General features: G+C 44.3%; 1 protein-coding gene across 1 annotated transcript in view; it reads left to right on the top strand.

Moving 5' to 3' along the window:
• PPP2R5C (protein phosphatase 2 regulatory subunit B'gamma) overlaps window positions 1-19,473 on the top strand; it is a 124,203-nt gene extending 104,730 nt beyond the window's left edge. Inside the window, 3 exon segments of the mRNA XM_073241848.1 lie at window positions 11,709-11,760; window positions 11,763-11,824; window positions 16,973-19,473. Of these exon segments, the coding sequence (XP_073097949.1) occupies window positions 11,709-11,760; window positions 11,763-11,824; window positions 16,973-17,104 (246 nt within the window). The 3' untranslated portion in view covers window positions 17,105-19,473.
• Window positions 19,474-20,439: the final 966 nt, after the last annotated feature.

Below are 20,439 nucleotides of genomic sequence, written 5' to 3'. Positions count from 1 at the left end.
TGGAGCTGCCGCGTCCCGCGAGGCATTACCTGGCTGATTCCCAGGCTGCAGGGGGGTTTGCGTTGGGGCCGTTCGCTGCTGTAGGTGGCCCGTGCGCCGTCTTGCAGACCTTCCCTCTGGTCTGTGTGCCTGTCTGCCAGCTGCTCACCAAGAGTCACCTGTGTGAATCTTTGCCACACAAACCTGCAGGCTGCCCTCAACTCCACAGAAAAGAGAAGATTTTACTTTATGAGAACTACTTAGCTACCCCTGAAGTCCTAGAAGGTTCAATAAAGTAGACTAGATTATAAGCAGTCTATCTCCTTTTGTAAGAGGTGTAGATAAATAATTATTATCTAAGTTTATATGTAGGTTTTCACATCTCTGGCACTTAATTTAAAAAAAGACACATGAATATGAAGTTAAAAGTATGTTTTTCCTGTATAATCACATAATGATTTGTGTTCCCTTTGATCAAACCAGTCAGAAACATAAACCATAGAAAAAACTGATGTTCTTAAGTAACTGTCCTTGAATCCACCTAAAATAAGTAACCAGCATTTTTCTGACAGTATTTATTCCATGTTTGTACATAGGAATGCTTTTTAAGATTACTGTGCAAGTGTGCAGCCCTTAATTTAGGTGGACAACCACAGGTCTCTACTCTAAAGAATAGAATTTGTGTTGAAAGTGAAGTTAAAATACTGACATTTGTTTTAAAACACTGTAAAACCATAAATCTGGGGAAGTTTTGGTGCCCAGGCCTGCGTGTTGGCCCCACGCAAAGGGCAGGCAGGTTCCCCTTTAGGATGGCCAGGGACCCTGTCACACATGCATCCAGAATCAACACCTGAGAAAAATACAGAAAATTCATCCAAATCAGAGGGTCTAGTTTTATGTTACCTGGAATATAGAAATAACTTCATGAAAAAGTGCGTAAAGCTTTTCTTAAAAATGCAGAAGAGCTGAGAGGATTCAAGATGTCGGTCTGAGAAATGAGACACAGAACTCCTCCCAAAACCACAAATAGTACAAACATATAGTTAATTAATACAACTAACCCTAAAACAGCAACCAGAAAGAAGGCTGAACCAGACTGCATACGGACTTCACGAACAGAGCGAACCTCACGAAACAGGGTAACATAGAAAGCCTTGATCCAGCGGGACCCAGGCCCTTCCCCCACCCCAGCTCATCGGCGGGAGGAAGAGAAATGGAGCAGGGATGGGGGGGAAGCCCAGAACTGCTGAACACCCAGCCCTGGAGGTCTGCTTTGGGTGCAGAAACCTACACTGTGTGGTGCTCTGGACACTGGGGAGCTCGGACAGGTGGAGTGCTTGAGAGACTTGGACTCTGGCTATTTGTGGACGAGGGGATCCACACTGTGTCAGAGGAAAGGCAGGCGGTCTGAGAGGCTTCCTAGCAGCAAGAGGGCTGCTGAAGGGGCAGGGTTTGCACGGAGCTTGCTGTGTGGGGGAGGGCAGAGCAGAACAAGATTGCCTGGGTGTGCTTTGCCCAGCTGGTTGGGAACTTTGAGGAGCCTCAGGTGCTCCATCTCCCTGGCTGCCTACTCAGCTCCGAGGCCTCCCACCGTGACACACAGCCTGCTGCACCTCCCTCCTGGCCTGACAGCACCAGGTTGCAAACCGGCAGTCACTGTGCTGGCATCAGGCCAGCCACAGGGAGGCCCTGCCTACAACAGCTAGAGACGCACAGCACAGAGGCTTACACCTGTGTGCTCGGCCCACTGGCTCTGACACTGGAGTCAGGCACCGCAGACGGGAATTAGGAAACAGATCTTTCCTCCCCCAAGGCACCAGCTCCGCTCCCCTACAACCCGCAACCTCACCCTAGGGGCTGAGCAGCTCCAGAGACGGGAGCTTCTGGGCACTAGAGGGCACCACACAGAAATATGAAACATCAAAAGAACATGGTTCAGACCAAAATCTCACAAAGCCCAGAAAAAGGACCAAATGAAACTGAACTCACCAATCTTCCTGAAAGAGAGTTCAAAATAAAAATTATAAGCATGCTTATGGAGGTACAGAAAAATATTCAAGAACTCAGGAATGAATTTAAGTCAGAGCTTCAATCATTAAGAAACTCCATATCTGAAATCAAACATACAATAGAGGGATTTAAAAGCAGATTAGGTGGTAGTACAAGAGATGGTACATGGAATAGAAATGACAGAAGAGGAACACAAAGAAGCTGAGGCACAGAGAGAAAAGAGAATCTCCAAGAATGAAAGAATATTGAGAGAACTGTGTGACCAATCCAAACGGAACAATATCTGCATGATAGGGGTACCAGAAGAAGAAGACAGAGAAAAAGGGATAGAAAGTGTCATTGAGGAGGTAATTGCTGAAAACTTCCCCAATCTGGGGAAGGAGATAGTCTCTCAAGCCATGGAGGTGCACAGATCTCCCAACACAAGGGACCCAAGGAGGACAACACCAAGACATGTAATAATTAAAATGGCAAAGATCAAGGATAAAGACAGACTTTTTAAAGCAGCTAGAGAGAGAAAAAAGATCACATACAAAGGAAAAACCATCAGACTATCGTTAAGACTTCTCAACAGAAACCTTACAGTCCAGAAGGGAGTGGCATGATGTATTTAATGCGATGAAGCAGAAGGGCCTGGAACCAAGAATACTCTACCTGGCAAGGTTATCATTTAAATTTGAAGGAGGGATTAAACAATTTTCAGATAAGCAAAAGCTGAGATAATTTACCTCCCACAAACCACCTGTACAGTGCATTTCAGAGATACTCCTATAGATGGAAGTGTTCCTAAGGCTAAATAGATGTCACTCAAGGGATAGACAAAGAGTACAGAATATAATTCATGACATAGAATGGAGGAGGAAGAAAAAAGAAGAAGAAGAAAAAAAAAGAACCTTTAAGGTAGTGTTTGTAACGGCATACTAAGTGAGTTAAATTAGACTGTTAGATAGTAAGGGAATTACCCTTGAACCTTTGGTAACCACGAATCTAAAGCCTGCAATGTCACTAAGTACATACCTATCGATAATCACCCTAAATGTAAAGACTGAATGCACCAATCAAAAGACATAGAGTCACTGAATGGATAAAAAAACAAGACCCATCTGTTTGCTGCCTACAATACACTCACTTCAAACCCACAGATATACATAGACTGAAAGTAAATGGATGGAAAAAGATATTTCATGCAACTAATAGTGAGAAAAAATCAGGAGTTGCAGTACTTGAATCAGACAAAATAGACTTCAAAACGAAGAAAGTAACAAGAGACAAAGGACATTACATAATGATAAAGGGATCAGTCCAACAAGAGGATATAACCATTATAAATATCTATGCACCCAAGACAGGATCATCTACATATGTGAAACAAATACTAACAGAATTAAAGGGGGGAATAGAATGCAATGCATTCATTTTAGGAGACTTCAACACACCAATCACTCCAAACAACAGATCAACCAGACAGAAAATTAGTAAAGAGACAGAGGCACTGAACAACATATTAGAACAGATGGACCTAACAGACATCTACAGAACACTCCATCCAAGAGAAACAGGGTACACATTCTTCTCAAGTGCACATGGAACATTTCAAGAATAAATCATACTAGGCAACAAAAAGAACCTCAGTAAATTCAAAAATAGTGAAATTGTACCAACCAGCTTCTCAGATCAAAAGGTATGAAACTAGAAATAAATTGCCAAGAAAAAAAAAATGAAAAAGCCCACAAACACATAAAGGCTTAATAACATGCTCCTAAATAATCAATGGATCAATGACCAAATAAAAACAGAGATCAAGCAATATAAAGAGACAAATAACAATAATTCAACAACACAAAATCTGTGGAACGCAGCAAAGGCCGTGTGCTAAGGGGGAAATACACTGCAATACAGGCCCACCTCAGGAGAGAAGAACAACCCCAAATGAACAGTCTAAACTCACAATTAATGAAACTAGAAAAGGAAGAACAAATGAGGCCCAAAGTCAGTAGGAGGAGGGACATAATAAAGATTAGAGCAGAAGTAAATAAAACTGAGAAGAATAAAACAATAGAAAGAATCAATGAAAGCAGGAGCTGGTTATTCAAGAAAATAAACAAAATAGATAAACCCCTAGCCAGACTTATCAAGAAAAAAAGAGAGTCTTCACACATAAGCAGAATCAGAAATGAGAAAGGAAAAATCACTACAGACACCACAGAATACAAAGAATTATGAAAGAATACTATGAAAAATTATATGCTAACAAACTGGATAACCTAGAAGAAATGACAACTTTATAGAAATATACAACCTTCCAAGGCTGACCAGGAAGAAACAGAAAATCTGAATAGACCAATTACCAGCAAAGAAATTGAATTGGTAATCAAAAAACTACCTAAGAAAAAAATGCCTGAACCAGATGGTTTCACTGCTGAATTTTATCAGACATTTAGTGAAGACCTAATACCCATCCTCCTTAAAGTTTTCCAAAAAGTAGAAGAGGAGGGAATACTCCCAAACTCATTCTACGAGACCAACATCACTCTAATACCAAAACCAGGCAAAAACACCACAAAAAAGAAAATTACAGACCAATATCTCTGATGAACATAGATGCAAAAATCCTCAACAAAATATTAGCAAACCGAATTCAAAAATACATCAAAAAGATCATCCATCATGATCAAGTGGGATTCATCCCAGGGATGCAAGGATGGTACAACATTTGAAAATCCATCAACATCATCCACCACATCAACAAAAAGAAGGACAAAAACCACATGATGATCTCCATAGATGCTGAAAAAGCAGTGGACAAAATTCAACATCCATTCATGATAAAAACTCTCAACAAAATGGGTATAGAGGGCAAGTACCTCAACATAATAAAGGCCATGTAGGACAAACCCACAGCCAACATTAAACTTAACAGCGAGAAGCTGAAAGCGTGTCCTTTAAGATCGGGAACAAGACAAGGATGTCCACTCTTCCCACTTTTATTCAACATGTACTGGAGGTCCTAGCCACAGCAATCAGACAACACAAAGAAATAAAAGGCATCCAGATTGGCAAGGAAGAAGTCAAACTGTCCCTGTTTGCAGATGACATGATATTGTACATAAAAAACCATAAAGAATCCACTCTAAAACTACTAGATCTAATATCTGAATTCAGCAAAGTTGTGGAATACAAAATTAATACACAGAAATCTGTTTCATTCCTATACACTAACGATGAACTAGCAGAAAGAGACATCAGGAAAACAATTCCATTCACAATTGCATCAAAAAGAATAAAATACCTAGGAATAAACCTAACCAAGGAAGTGAAAGACCTATACCCTAAAAACTACAAGACACTCTTAACAGAAATGAAAGAGGACACAATAAATGGAAATTCATCCCATGCTCTTGGCTAGGAAGAATTAATATTGTCAAAATGGCCATCCTGTCTAAAGCAATCTACAGATTCAGGCAATCCCTATCAAAATACCTACAGCATTCTTCAATGAACTGTAACAAATAGTTCTAAAATTCATATGGAACAACAAAAGACCCTGAATAGCCAAAGCAATCTGAGAAGGAAGAATAAAGCAGGGGGAATTATGGTCCCTGACTTCAAGCCCTACTACAAAGCCACAGTAATCAAGACAATTTGGTACTGGCACAAGAACAGACCCATAGACCAGTGAAACAGAATAGGGAGCCGAGATATAAACCCAAGCATATATGGTCAATTAATATACAATAAAGGAACCATAGATATACAATGGGGAAATAACAGCCTTTTCAACAGCTGGTGTTAGCAAAACTGGACAGCTACATGTAAGAGAATGAAACTGGATTATTGTCTAACCACATACACAAAAGTAAACTTAAAATGGATCAAAGACCCGAATGTAAGTTATGAAACCATAAAAGTCTTAGAAAAAAAATATAGGCAAAAATCTCTTGGACATAAACATGAGCAACTTCTTCATGAACATATCTCCCCGGGCAAGGGAAACAAATGCAAAAATGAGCAAGTTAGACTATATCAAACTAAAAAGCTTCTGTACAGCAAAGGACACCATCAGTAGAACAAAAAGACATCCTACAGTATGGGAGAATATATTCATAAATGACATCTGATAAGGGGTTGACATCCAAATTTTATAAAGAGCTCATGCACCTCAACAAACAAAAAGCACATAAGCCGATTAAAAAATGGGCAGAGGAGCTGAACAGACACTTCTCCAAAGAAGAAATTCAGATGGCCAACAGGCACATGAAAAGATGCTCCACATCGCTAATCATCAGGGAAATGCAAATTAAAACCAAAATGAGATATCACCTCACACCAGTAATGATGGCCACCATCCAAAAGACAAACAACAGCAAATGTTGGCGAAGTTGTGGAAAAAGGGGAACCCTCCTACACTGCTGGTGGGAATGTAAACTAGTTCAACCACTGTGGAAAGCAGTATGGAGGTTCCTCAAAAAACTCAAAACAGAAATACAATTTGACCCAGGAATTCCACTCCTAGGAATTTACCCTAGGAATGCAAGAGCCTAGTTTGAAAAAGACATATGCACCCCTATGTTTATCGCAGCACTATTTACAATAGCCAAGAAATGAAAGCAACCTGAGTGTCCAAGAGTAGATGAATGAATAAAGAAGAGGTGGTACATATACACAATGGAATATTATTCAGCCATAAGAAGAAAACAGATCCTACCATTTGCAACAACATGGATGGAGCTAGAGGATATTATGCTCAGTGAAATAAGCCAGGTGGAGAGAGACAAGTATCAAATGATTTCACTCATCTGTGGAGTATAAGAACAAAGGAAAAACTGAAGGAACAAAACAGCAGCAGACTCACAGAACCCAAGAATGGACTAACAGTTACCAAAGGGAAAGGGACTGGGGAGGATGGGTGGGAAGGAAGGGCTAAGGGGGGAAAAGGGGCATTTCGATTAGCACACATAATGTAGGGGGGCACATGGGGAAGGCAGTATACCAGTGAAGACAACTAGTGATTCTAAGGCATCCTACTATGCTGATGGACAGTAACTGTAATGGGGCATGTGGGGGGGACTTGGTGATGGAGGGAGTCTAGTAACCATAATGTTCAAGTAATTGACATTAAAGATAGATAGATAGATAGATAGATAGATAGATAGATAGATAGATAGATAGATAGATAGATAGATAGATAGATAGATAGATAGATAGATAGATTAGATAGATAGATAGATAGATAGATAGATAGATAGATAGATAGATAGATAGATAGATAGATAGATAGATAGATAGATAGATAGATAGATAGATAGATAGATAGATAGATAGATAGATGATAGATAGACAGATAGATAGATAGATGATAGATAGATAGATAGATAGATAGATAGATAGATAGATAGATAGATAGATAGATAGATAGATAGATAGATAGATAGATAGATAGATAGATAGATAGATAGATAGATAGATAGATAGATAGATAGATAGATAGATAGATAGATTAGATAGATAGATAGATAGATAGATAGATAGATAGATTAGATAGATAGATAGATAGATAGATAGATAGATAGATAGATAGATAGATAGATTAGATAGATAGATAGATAGATAGATAGATAGATAGATAGATAGATAGATTAGATAGATTAGATAGATGATTAGATAGATAGATAGATAGATAGATAGATAGATAGATAGATTAGATAGATAGATAGATAGATAGATAGATAGATAGATAGATAGATAGATAGATAGATAGATAGATAGATAGATAGATAGATAGATAGATAGATAGATAGATAGATAGATAGATAGATAGATAGATAGATTAGATAGATTAGATAGATAGATAGATAGATAGATAGATAGATAGATAGATAGATAGATAGATAGATAGATAGATAGATAGATAGATAGATAGATAGATAGATAGATAGATAGATAGATAGATAGATAGATAGATTAGATAGATAGATAGATAGATAGATAGATAGATAGATAGATAGATAGATAGATAGATAGATAGATAGATAGATAGATAGATAGATAGATAGATAGATAGATAGATAGATAGATAGATAGATAGATAGATAGATAGATAGATAGATAGATAGATAGATAGATAGATAGATAGATAGATAGATAGATAGATAGATAGATAGATAGATAGATAGATAGATAGATAGATAGATAGATAGATAGATAGATAGATAGATAGATAGATGATAGATAGATAGATAGATTAGATAGATAGATACGCCAGTGTTCCAGCTGAGACGTTTCCTGCTCTCGTTTCCCTTTTTCTGTACTTCCCTGAGTTTTCTTCTGTTATGTTTTTATTCATTTGGCTGCTCTTTCCCAGTGACTCCGGTAAGAGCACAAAGTGTGGGGTGGGCTGTGGCGATGCTGCAGTCCGAGTGCCGTCCTGGCTGGCCCCCGTGTAGAGCCGTGTGTGCCCCCGCAGAAGGCGTGGAGGGGAATGGTTGCCCTGTGCACGTGCTGCGGCCCTGGTGCAGCGTCTATGAGGTGGAGGGCGCCCCTCGGCCAGCGTCCCGGGGCTGGAAACGGGCCCCCCGCACTCGCTTGTCGTTCTCTCGAGAGCTGCTCTGAGTTCTAATCACTGCTTGCCATAGGACAACAAAAAGTAATTAACTCTGTTTATCACTGTGATTTGTTTCTTATTTCTGTATCAAAAATAGCTGGGTTTTGGAGGCTTGGTTTTCTATCTCAAATCTGCCTTTTTGGAAATGAATCGCTTCCTTTTCTAGGGCCGAGTCCCAGGGATTCACCAGCTGCTCACCGACGTGTGTCTGGACGGCTTCCTGGTGCCGCCATTACTTTTGTACAAACCAAGTGTTTCTCCTCCTCAAAGACATGAAAGCACGTCCCCAGGAAGCCCACTGGGATTTGGGAAAACCAATTTTCAGGCGTGTTTGCTTTAGAGCAGTGGCAGCTTCATTGGGGTTTTTTAATGTCATACATGGATGAATTTTTTAGAATCAGGAAATATGGAAGATTTCTAACATAAATGTGCTTTTTCTAATCCACCAAAAGAGGCCACATAACTTTTATGACTTACTTCCTCCCGACGTTCGTGGGAATCGTGTGAGATAAAGTCAGGCAATTCGGGAGGTTCCTCCACAGTAACCAGAGAGATGCCTGGGAGGCCAGGGCCCTGCTCTGCCGGATGCCTTTGTTTTGAGAGATGAGCTTCGGGGTCGGGGGGGAGGTGTGCATGCCTTTACCCCACTTGGGACCACAAGCCTCTGCAAAGGGTTTTATTGCTGGTAATAGTCCTCTCTTGCCAGGGCCTGCCACGTGACATTTATTTTCCTGTGAACATTTTGTAGCACCCCTGTTTGCTTTGATCCCCAAGACTAAGAGGCCCACACTGCTCTAAGAGGCCATTGGCAGGTCCCATGGAAAGGACTCCGTTTTTCTCTCGGAGCAGCCAAAGGCCAAAATGATGGTTAAAACAGTGCCTGCGCCGTTGCAGTATTTCTGCTCTGTCTGTCCCACGTGGCTGTGAGCCCCATGAGGACGAAGCCCTGTGCCGTGCCCCCTTCTCCCCATCTGCCTGCATCGAGCAGGCAGCCACCTCACCTGGCAGGTGGGTACCAGCTGTGTGTCCTGAATCCTGGGACTTCCCTGGGATACAGAGATGAGAACAAGACGCAGCCCTGGCTTCATGGAGCTTACGATCCATGAGGGGAGGCCGACTGAAGCAAAGAGACTGCAGTTCAGGTGGTCAGATTATAACAGACGTTGGAACGGTGTGCTGCAGATGACAGGACTGACGGGTCCATGTCTCTAAAGAGAAGTACGCAAAAAACACTGCAGTTACGGGAAGGCCACAGTCGAGGTGTCCTCGGCACCAGGGACCTCAGCCCAGCAAAGGGCTTCACCCTTCAAGGTGAAGTCTCAACTAGGGGAACTTAACCAGTCTGAATTCAGGGCAAGGGGCTCAAGGCAGAGAGAGGGGACAGTGGGATGCACAGGTACAGAGGAGGGTGTGATCTGTTTGGGGGCAAAGCTGGGGAGGGAGAAGGGTGGGCTTTATCCTCCAAAATGTGTCCAGGTGTTAAAAGTGTCCCAGAGCAAATAGCCTTGTCAGACTTGCATTTCAGAAGCTCTTCCGGGCAACGGCAGGGATGGCGACCAGAGGGGCTGAGCCCTGGGGGCGCATGTGAGAGTGGCGGTGCAGCGCACAGAATGGCGGGCAGAAGGCGCGTAGGGAATGGGTGCCCGCTGGGGTGGAGGATGTGGCTCCTGCAGCCTGTTTGCAGGGACTGTACCCAGGGCACCGGCTGGGCCCAGAGCTGAGGCGTGGGAGCCGCAGGTGAGCAGAAGTGGCTGTGGGCGTTGTTGGTCAGTGAGATCCCACGGAGCGTGTGCGCACGGGCAGATTGTCCTCCGAGGAATGGGCAGGGGATGGGCAGGGGACGGGACCTGAGGTGCGCCAGGGGTGGAGCGGAACCGGGAGAGGCCAGGGAGGGTAACGTGCCGGGGGTGGCTGTGTTCCATCGTCATGTATGGGAAGACCTGGGAGGATAAAAACCAAAAACCAGCTCTGCAGCTGAGAAGTCGCCGATGCTCTGGGACCTGTGGTCCCGTCAGTGAAGAGAGCTGGAAGCAGCTGGGGGTTGGGAGGAGGCACCACAGATGCCTGGGCTGGAGGGAGGTAGCGCGGGCGGCGGGAGGGCGGGCAGTGTGGGTGGCGCCTGTGGTGGGCAGAGTGGAGAGCGCGCTGGAAGACAGCACATGGGTCCCAACGCCCTCCTTACAGTCCCTGGGGTGTCAGGCAGGTTACCCCCACCCTTGCCTTTGTGCCCCCAACAGCCTGATGAGATCATAGCGCACACCATAGGTTTGTTGCCAGACATATGAATACTTGGCCTAGCCCCCAGCCCCCAGCAGGCACACACAGGTGTCTTCCTTCCCCTTGTCCTCGCCTGGCAGAGGAAGTAGACACTAAGCACTAATACTAACAAGGCCCTCGCACATACAGCTCTGTAGCCATCAGGGCAAACCCCTGAGGCGAGCCCACATCATGCTCACAGAAACAGCCAGGCCAGGGACGAGGCCTGGATGCAGCTCCTCCCGCTCCTGACCCACCCCGGAGCCTGAGGGGTGGGGAGGCCCAGGGTCACCCCATAGGGAAGGCGGGGGCACCCAGGCTGACACAGGAGACCCGGACCCACAGGTCACGGTGCCCAGCCCAAGAGGGGCAAGAGCTGTGGCCTAAGCTGGTGGCATAGTTTGGAGAGAGACCAGAGGCTCCCAAGGGCGTGGTCAGCAGTGGGGCTTGAGCAAGTTAGGGAAGTGCTGAGAAAATGGGCCAAAGGAGCCATCCCTCTAGCAGGGTGCGGGGAGGGGAGCCCCGAGGCTGGGAGGAAAGACGGAGGTTCCAGCTCAGACCGCTCCTGGTGGCCAGATCCAGGGTGTACCCACCGTGTTGCTCTTGTGGAGTCCACACCGAGGGCCGGGAAGCACCAAGGGGTCGGGAGACTCTGGAAGTGATCTGTGTCTCTGCCAGGCCCCACCTGATCATGGGAGAAGGGCCAGCCCCTGGCATCGGGACACGGCAAGCGAGGGCCTGTGTGCCCTCTGATGGGCTCCGGCCATGGGGAGGCGTCGGTGGAAGTTGTGGCCCTGGCCAGGATGAGCCCCCAGAGCTAGAACCGCGCTAACAGGGAGTGATTCCGCGCCTTGCATTGCAGTACGCGGTGTGTAGTCCAGCGAGCGCCGTGAGCGTTCCACTTTCAGTGGAGACAAGGGGCCTTTGTTTGAAGATGTGCAGATGCTGAGAAAGACAGTGAATGAAGAGGCCCGCCAGGTAAACGTGCACAGAGCTAAGCTGGACGCTCGTGGTAGATTTGCTTAGAGATGTGCAACGAGTAGGTGATGTGGTGCACCAGTCCTGTGTGCGCTGGAGTTAAAAATTAGGTGGAGGGAATACACATTTTACGGTGTCTTGGTGATCAGGTTACTAGAACCGTTCTCTAAGATTTAACCACAGGCCTGAGATTTGTTTCTTCACTTACCAGTAATAATCTCAAAGCTTAACTAATCTTTATATGTCGGCCTGAGTGAAAAATCAGAAGCTTCGCAGTAATGTCTTACCACGCTTCCCTCTGTATCCCTCCGACCTGCGCTTTGGCGCCCCCAGGTCTGCGAAGCGGTTGCTGTCGACCCCCTCGGCCCTGGACACCAGGTGGGGAGCCCTTGTTTCCCGTCCGGCCACGGACTCACCGCCGCAGGCCCAGGGCTCTGCTGGGGACGTGCTGGGCTCGGGGCTCTGTCGGGACCGCCTCATGCGGCACTCCTGCTCAGGTGGCTTTGCTTCCCTGGTGGTGGAAGTGCATACCTAGATCTCCGTGATCCAAAGACAGCTTACTATAAAATAGGGAATTTAGGCTTTAAAGAGGGTGCTGTGCTGAGTCCCTGCCTGTGTGTGAGTTTCTTTGTATTGCTGTGTCTCTCCAAACATGCCTCCATTTTCAGTCCATGTAAATGGACATGATCGTAACCGGATCTGGGGACAGGGGCTTTTCTGACTTCGAAACTTTAGTTTCCTTCAGCCAGTTTAAGAATTCCTAAAGACATCTAGTGCTAAAACTCTGAAATGTAAAAAGAGTGGCTAAAATTATTCTGTATACTGTGTACAGATACTAGTGTCATTCAGAGCTCAATTAAATAGAGTTTGGGGGTTTTTTTAATCTACTTGTTTTTAATTCAAGTAAATTGTATTCCCCGGCTGATCAGACAGGATCAGGTGTTACCAGGAGCCCACGCACAGCAGCCACAAGCCTCACATGGCTGCTGAGCACTGGAAATGTGGCCACCTGCACAGAGCCGTAGTCTGTCTAAAACACAGGGATGCCCAGGCTTAATCTAGAGAAAAGAACGTAAAAACAATTCGTTCATGATTTTTTGTTATTAACTATATATTGAAATGGTAATATTTTGGATATACTAGGTTAAATTAAAAATACTAAAATTAATTTCACCTATTGCTTTTGACTTTTTTAATGTGGCAACTAGAAAATTTGCAATTATGTAACACAGCTGGCATTATTTTTCCAGCTGAACAGCTCTGGTCTGGGCTTGTTCTTCATAGCCCTGCAGAAGGAAGGCACCAGTGCCATCCACATGCATGCCCAGCCAGTTCCTAGCCTTAGGTTACAATAAGCAGGTGAAGGCATGCGTCTTTCAGCCCATCAAAACTTGAACATACTAAACAGTGGAAATATTCGATATACTCCTAGTGAACAGCAGCAACTCATTTTATACTTAATTCAATTGGATTCCATAATTTCCTCTCAATCAATATTCTTAGCAATCCTGATTTAATAAAAAACAGCACATTTTATTTTTCTCTGTGGGGATATTAATTTTCCTACTTCTTGATTTCTTTTAACTTGGAAAGAAATTCGAGGTCACCTCTTTGATTACCATGTTGATACTACAGCTTACAGTCTGCCAAAGACACAGGAATGACCTTGTTAACTGCAAACAGGAAATCAAGGTCAGTGTTCCTCCCACCAGGAGACCTACCTGTGAACTGGCAGCCACACGTTAGTTTTTAAGTCGTTTGGGCCATGCAAAATTGGAAGAAAATTGATGATTTACAAGCCGTTTCTTATGCATTAAATATTTTAGGGTAGGAAGTTTTTTTTCTTTTTGGTACATCCTTTGACTTATGCCATCGTGAAAGCTAGGAAAAGAGTAAACTATGCCCAAAATGTAAGGAACATGTAAATCATGGTCATATTTAGTATTTAGGGCCTTCCAACGGGTTGCCTTCCCCCTGCCCTAGAAAAGGGCAGCCTCCGTCCCGGGAGGAGCGCCCGCACAGCGGGCATGGAGCCGTCTACTCGTTTGGTCCTGGGTGATAGACAGTTAGGGTAGTTCTTGGCCAACTCACAGCATGGGTTCATGACTCTTGAAATCAGGTCATGTAACTGAGCTTTCGGTGTAATTGATACTCTTACAAAAATTCTTTCTCTGCCCTTCCTATAGGTTACCATAGCTCCCATTCCTGGGTTGGAAGAACCAATGCTGCTATATTGAGTTCTCCCCAAATTAACATAATTGCAAAATCCCGTCAGGCTATTTTTTGTAAATAACGAGCTGATTCTAAAACTCATATGGAAAGCAAAATACCTAGAATGGGTTCAAAACAACTCTGAAAAAGAATAAAATTGGAAGGCTAACACTACCCAATTTCGAGACTTAGAGGTTTCTATGGATCAATTGGACTTCCCCCTGAATCTCAACCTGTCTAGGTGGAGATATTTAAAGTGCAATCTCTTAGCTATAATATCTGGGACGATAGTTCTTAATTTGAAAATGTTTGGGGTTTTATTCCTGGAATTCTCAAAAACAGTGTTGTTAAAGCAAAGAGAATATACCAGCCGAGATGCAGGAACGTTTATGTATGTGCTGTAGAGACCACATCAACGTAAGTTAGGGCTAGCAACTAAACATTGACTATTTCCAGTGCCCTTTCTATTTTTGGCTCATTTTATTTTTCCAAAATAATTCCACATTTCTTTAAAATGATTGGAATGTTGGCTCGGGACGGTAGGCATGTGAGAGGTAAATGATAACATGGCAGTAGAAGAGGGGACAGGAAATCCTAATGGTAGTGTATGTAGGTGATGGGGATTGTGTGCGGAAATTCAACTCTACTGACTGGTCAGAACCATAATTTGCATTTCTTTTGAGAAGCACCCATAACCCTATGTAGAACACCCAAAGAAAAACTAGTAAATTTCATGTGAATGATGTTTATATCAGAGACATTTAAAATGTTTACAATTCTCATTTTTCACGGTCGGGAGAAAAGCCGTGTCAACCACGCAGATAAGGAAGGTGTAGAAAGACAAAAGGTGGGAAGGGAAGGTATTCATTACTCAATATGTAGAGTGTACTTATGGCTTTTATATTTAGGAAAAGACTTGACATTAACATTGTGTTCATGAAGTATTTGCCTTTTCTTCCGGTCTTCCCAGCATGTGGTGGTAGAGACAGATCTGGTCCCTAAAGAAAAACTCTGATTGGCCATGTCCTAAATTAAGTAGTAAAAACACACACAATTATGCATGTCCAACCTGTGATGTTCTTTTGACTCTTTACTGTACAAATTTAAGGTCTGTCATTCTGCCAGCAGAGGCCGTTTCTTCCCGGCTTACACCTCCCCAGCAGGGATGTCTCAGGGCTTTGCTCTCCGTCGGTCCCTTCGGCCCCCCCAGTGCCAGCATGTTCGCAGCACATCCCTCCAGGTGCTGTTCATTCAGGGTGACCGTGTACATGATTTTCTCATCCTTTCCTGCCTCCTGTTTTTCTGATTTTTTTCCCCTCATGGTTAGTGAAATTATTCTCTTCTTTACACACCAAGTTCCAACGCTCAGGTGTGCCCTCCAGCTTTCGGCCCTTCCAGGGTCACATTTGTGTCCTCAGTTTGCAGTCATTGGGTCCAGCCCCAGGGTGGCCAGTCATTTAGGTCTCATGCCTATGTGAGCAGTGATTAAATACTTCAATAATGTGAAAAACTTAGCTGTGCTTTGCTTTGCTTTATAGCTCAACATGGAAGGGACATACAATCCAGGGTCGAATTTCCCCAAGTTTCTCACGGCTCTCAGGCAAACACGCTGCCCGCCTGAAAGCACTCTCGTGTGCGGTGACTGCAGCAGCACGTCCCCCTTCAGTCTCCCGAGGCATCTCACACTAAAACAGTTCCTGCCCTTACCATGGATGAATACAACATCTCAACATTTCTAGAAGTAATCTTAAAATGATGTCATGCAAAATTCTTTCTAAAACCTGCCCTTACTGCTGTTTCCACAGATAAATTTGCAAAGAACTCTAAGAAATACTAGCTCTGCAAAAAATGAGAGCTTTTCATGTATGACTTCTGTGGGTCCTTGACTTTTTCATTTCAAAGCAAAGCAACGTGAACTTTATCCTACCCAAATCAGACACCTGGAAACTGTGAGAAGTTGTTGCAGTTTTGTTCTTTCTGCTGTTAAGTGTTTGACTTCCATTTTCTCCGCTGGACAATAGTTCACCACCACAAAAGTAACCTTACTCTGTAAATAAGGTCTCTTTTTTGATGGAGACCCTAAACAGAAAGGAAGCCTTGGCTCTGGTTAACATTTCCAATAACAGTCTTTAGATGATTGAGGAGGCTTGTTTTGTCTCAAAAATACTGGTATTAACACAATGGCCCTACTTCAAAACTGAATGGAAATGGGTACTTTGGGTGTATAAACTCCTCATATCAACCCCCCTTTCTTTGCAGACACACTTCTCCAAATCTTCATACAAAAGTGGGATTCATTTAATTTTTTTTTTTTTAAGTAAAACCCAAATGTCCTGAACTTCAGGAAGAGGGTGGGGTGGAGAAGGGGGTATTTTATTTCTTAATATTAAGAAAGGTTATGTAAATAATTAGTTTTTCTAAGTTCTAGGGAACTTTTTCCCCACAAATGACCCATCTAATACTTATTATTTTAAGTATCTTTTCTCAAATTCAATAGAAGTTTAGACTTTGTGTTGGCCTCAATGTTTTTCATGCATTCCTCCCAAGAAAATTTCAACTTTCTGAAATGGCCATAAAATAGCTTTGGTAACATTTTATGAAATTGGAGGGCGGGAGTTGCTATTTAGATTTACTAAAACCGGTGGATTTGCAAAACAGAGGGGCTGAGTACTCGGTACAAAGCTGTACATTTTGGAGGCCCAGCGTGCCAATGCCATACACACAGCGCTGCACGCTGGTCGCGGGCGATTTTTAACAGAGGTGACGTTCCGGGCTAATGACGGAGGTGGTAGATGCCAGGCCCCCTGCGGCGGGGCCCTGCGGGCAGCCGCGGGCGCACGCTGCATGCCTGGCTCGCGGCTGCCCTCCGGCCTTGCGGGGCGGCGGCGAGGGCCGGCCAGCTCGCCCGCAGCCAACGCCCGGCCTCTCTGCTTGCAGGCGCACAAGGACGGGAAGAAGGAGCGGCCCCCCGCGCGCCGCCGGGCGGAGCCGCCGCAGGACCCCCACACCAGGAGCGCCTTGGAGGCCCGCTGCCGGGCCGACGAGCTGGGCCCCCAGGACGGGCGCTAGCCCCCCGCGGGCCGGCCGCCGGCCCCTCCCTGGACTCTGTAGGAAATACATACTTTCGTGCCATACCGATCAGTTACACTCAAGTCAAAGCTCTCTTGTACCCCGTCTGTAGGCGATAACGCCCCCGGCCTCCGCTCGAGACCCGGAGTTCAAACAATGGTGACTTCGCAGACCCCGCCGCCGCCCGGACCAGCCGAGGAACCGCCCGGGCACCGTCCTCGCGTTCTCCCCAGGTGGACCCAAGCTCATTTAAATTTGAAACAGGTGGTTCTCTGAGAATATCAATGTTTTTCAAGTCAAAGGAACACCTTAACCAAGTATTACCTATTTTTTAAGACTTTACAACCTTTGGAATTGTTTCCATGTGATCGTTATGCCAGCAGTTTCTGGGGGTGGGGGGGGGTTGTTTGTTTTTTAGTTTATCTCATTGAAATGGTTCTTTGCCGCCATTGTTCTAACACAGCTTTCTGGGAATAGTGACACGACAATCCTCAGCCACCGTTTCTCCCCCAAGGTGTCTCTTTTCTTTGACTAATGACATGGCCCCATGTCGCTTCCCTCGTGTGTAGCTAAAGCCATATTTCCCAGTCTGTGGTCCAGCCCCAGGGTTCCAGGAGAAAGCTCACAGGAGAAATTTATTTTGAAAAGAGCTTCCTCCGTCTGCCTTGACTGGAATTGGAATTTTAAAGTGATGTACGTGTTAATTTTTTTGTTTGCCGACTTTTTTTCCCTCTCCTTTCACATTGTTGCCCTTTAACAAGGCTCTTGTGTTAATAAAATCATAGTCTCCAAGAATTCCACATTTTGTAGAAAGTTAGAACGAGATCATTCTGAGATAGGCCAGTTCGCGGCCGATGCAATCAATGCCTTTAGGCATCGGTAACAGAACAGCCCTGCGTGCGCGCCGGCCGGGCCCCTGGCCCAGAGCTGTGACGTGGTTCTGAGAGCCTAGAGGAAACAACAGTGGGGGTGACCTCAAATGAATCCGTTTCTGGTGAAAAGAGCGCACGTTACAAGCACGTCTTCAGGAAAGTACGGTGTCTGGGTTTTTGCCGGCCTTCGAATGCTGCTATGTGTTTCGGACTTCTTGCGCGTACTGAGCTCTTTGTTTTCGATGGAACAGCACGAGGGGGGAAGTCCTTAAACGTAGTGCTTTCTCTGGTCTTCATTTCTCTCAGGGTGGCCAGTATTTTGACTGATTTGTCCTGCTGAGAGCTATCTGAGATGTGCACAGCTATTCTAGACAAGCGATTCTAGTTTCTCTTGTCTCGGGCATAAGATTAGATAACTTGATGTTAAATGTCTTGATGCATAAAAGTTACAACGTGGCTTCTTTTAGGATCTGATTTTCAGTCGAGGTCTTGGGCATCCATCCGTCAGAACGCTGTGAAAAGCAGACGTCACTCCGATGGGGCTGGGCACCTGCTGCCCGCGGGCTTCACGGAAACCAGCTGACAGTGTGTGTGCTTCCTGCGTCCTGGTGGGGAGGGGGTTTCTTGGGCTAAGAGCAAGTTCTAAATTGAAAGGCTGCCCCCACGGAAAGTGGAAAAGCCTATTTTGCGCGAAGAAACGCTTCCTGAGAAACTTGACAAGTATCTATCCATTTTACCATTATGAAATTTATAATTTAAACAAGTTTAGATGCCTTCTTCTGAGGGAAAAAGGGTGCTTTTTATTGTATAAAGCAGCGTCTTACGTATTTTGATATACCATTGTTTGAACTTCCATCTTTAGCTGATAGATTCTCAAATATCCTTGATTTTTTGGATGTTCAGTATGTTTGTGAGAGATTTCTGGGAAGGCTCTCTTTTGCCCTAGGGAAAAAGCAAAATACCAGTGTTCGGGTGATTGTGTAAAGTTCAACGTATAAGAACATCTTTTTTGTCTAGTTTTTATTTCTGCTCTTTATTGAAGACAAACATTCACCAAAAAGGGGGAAAAAAAACTTTTGAGAGAAACTAATTTTCTTTGACATGAGTATTATTTAATATTTTGGCCTATTAAAGTTTTCCTAGTTAGTACTCAGATTCCCTGTGCTAATCATTCACTTATATATTATTATATAGATACACTGCTTATTCTGTACCAAACCGATTTCAAAAGTACTACATTAAAAATAAACTGGTGACTGTTTTTCTTCATAAAGTTCTGAGTTTGGCATCTTCACTCTTTCCAAAACGTAACTGTGCATCAGAAATGTCACTATTCTGAGTGTCTTTTTAGTGTGGCTTTAGTATGGCTTCCTTTTAATATTGTACATACATTGTATCTTTGTTTTATGGTAATAAGTAATAAAAATGTAGACTTCATATTTTGTACAAAATGTCCTATGTACAGAATAAAAAAAGTTCATAGAAACATCAAGAATAGGTAAGTGGCACAATTATTTTTCTTTAGAAAATATCTGTAACTTTATGCTTTAGTGAAATGTTAAGTACCTACATATTTTTTAACATTTTGTAATTCAAACCTTTTGGTTTTGACATTGTTTATGAAGAGAAACTTCATACACTTGCCATTTAATATGCTCTTTTATCTAGTTTTAAAAACTCTAAAAATGGTGTATTATATGGACTAAATAAAGAACATGTGAATTTTATTGCTCATCATGAAACTAAATTTAGCCACATTGCTAGGCAAGCTGGTTCTGATCATTGTTATCAAGTTACCCGTTAGGTCGAGCACAGCCACGCCAGGGACGCAGTGCGAGGCGGGGACCAGGAGTCTGTGGGCACCTCTGCTACTTGCTCCAGCCCAGGCTTTTCCAAGCATTTTGTAAACTCCATGTTTGCTGCCCTAGTGGAGGCGACTTTATTGACACCGCTCATTTTCTGAGTAGGCAAATGTGAATCAGAATACAGTTTACAGAAAGGTAGCTAGTGGAGCCCTAAGCAGGATGTTCACAATGATCCTGAGAGGAAATTAATGCCTTGAGAACAGCAGAATCAATGAGCGTACGTGAACTTGGCATCTTCCCAACTCTCCCCTCATGGGGAGCGCATGCCCCTCATGATGCTGTTCTGAAAAGTCCAGGAGGGTAGGTCTGGGATAAAGCTACTCCCCTGAGGCACTGCGACAGGCCTCGCCTCTCCTGGGGGCTGGGCTGGTTGTGACCCTGCCGCTTCGCTTCCTTATCCATCCAGGGTTCCCGGCGCCCTGCCCGTGGACGGGGTGCAGACGTCACTCTTGGAGCAGCAGTGCCCTGGAGAGGCCTTGTGGCCTCCAGCGTCTGTGACCTGAGCATCGGGTAACTCCGTGGAGTGTTGGGAGAACCACACACACCCCACTTCCACCCAGGAGCAGACGTGCCGGTCAGAAGACACTGGATCTGGCGC

Source organism: Manis javanica, chromosome 8, assembly GCF_040802235.1.
Source record: "Manis javanica isolate MJ-LG chromosome 8, MJ_LKY, whole genome shotgun sequence".
Taxonomy (NCBI): domain Eukaryota; kingdom Metazoa; phylum Chordata; class Mammalia; order Pholidota; family Manidae; genus Manis; species Manis javanica.
The sequence above is the reverse complement of the archived record's forward strand: the minus strand, read 5'-3'. Positions and strand labels throughout refer to the sequence as shown.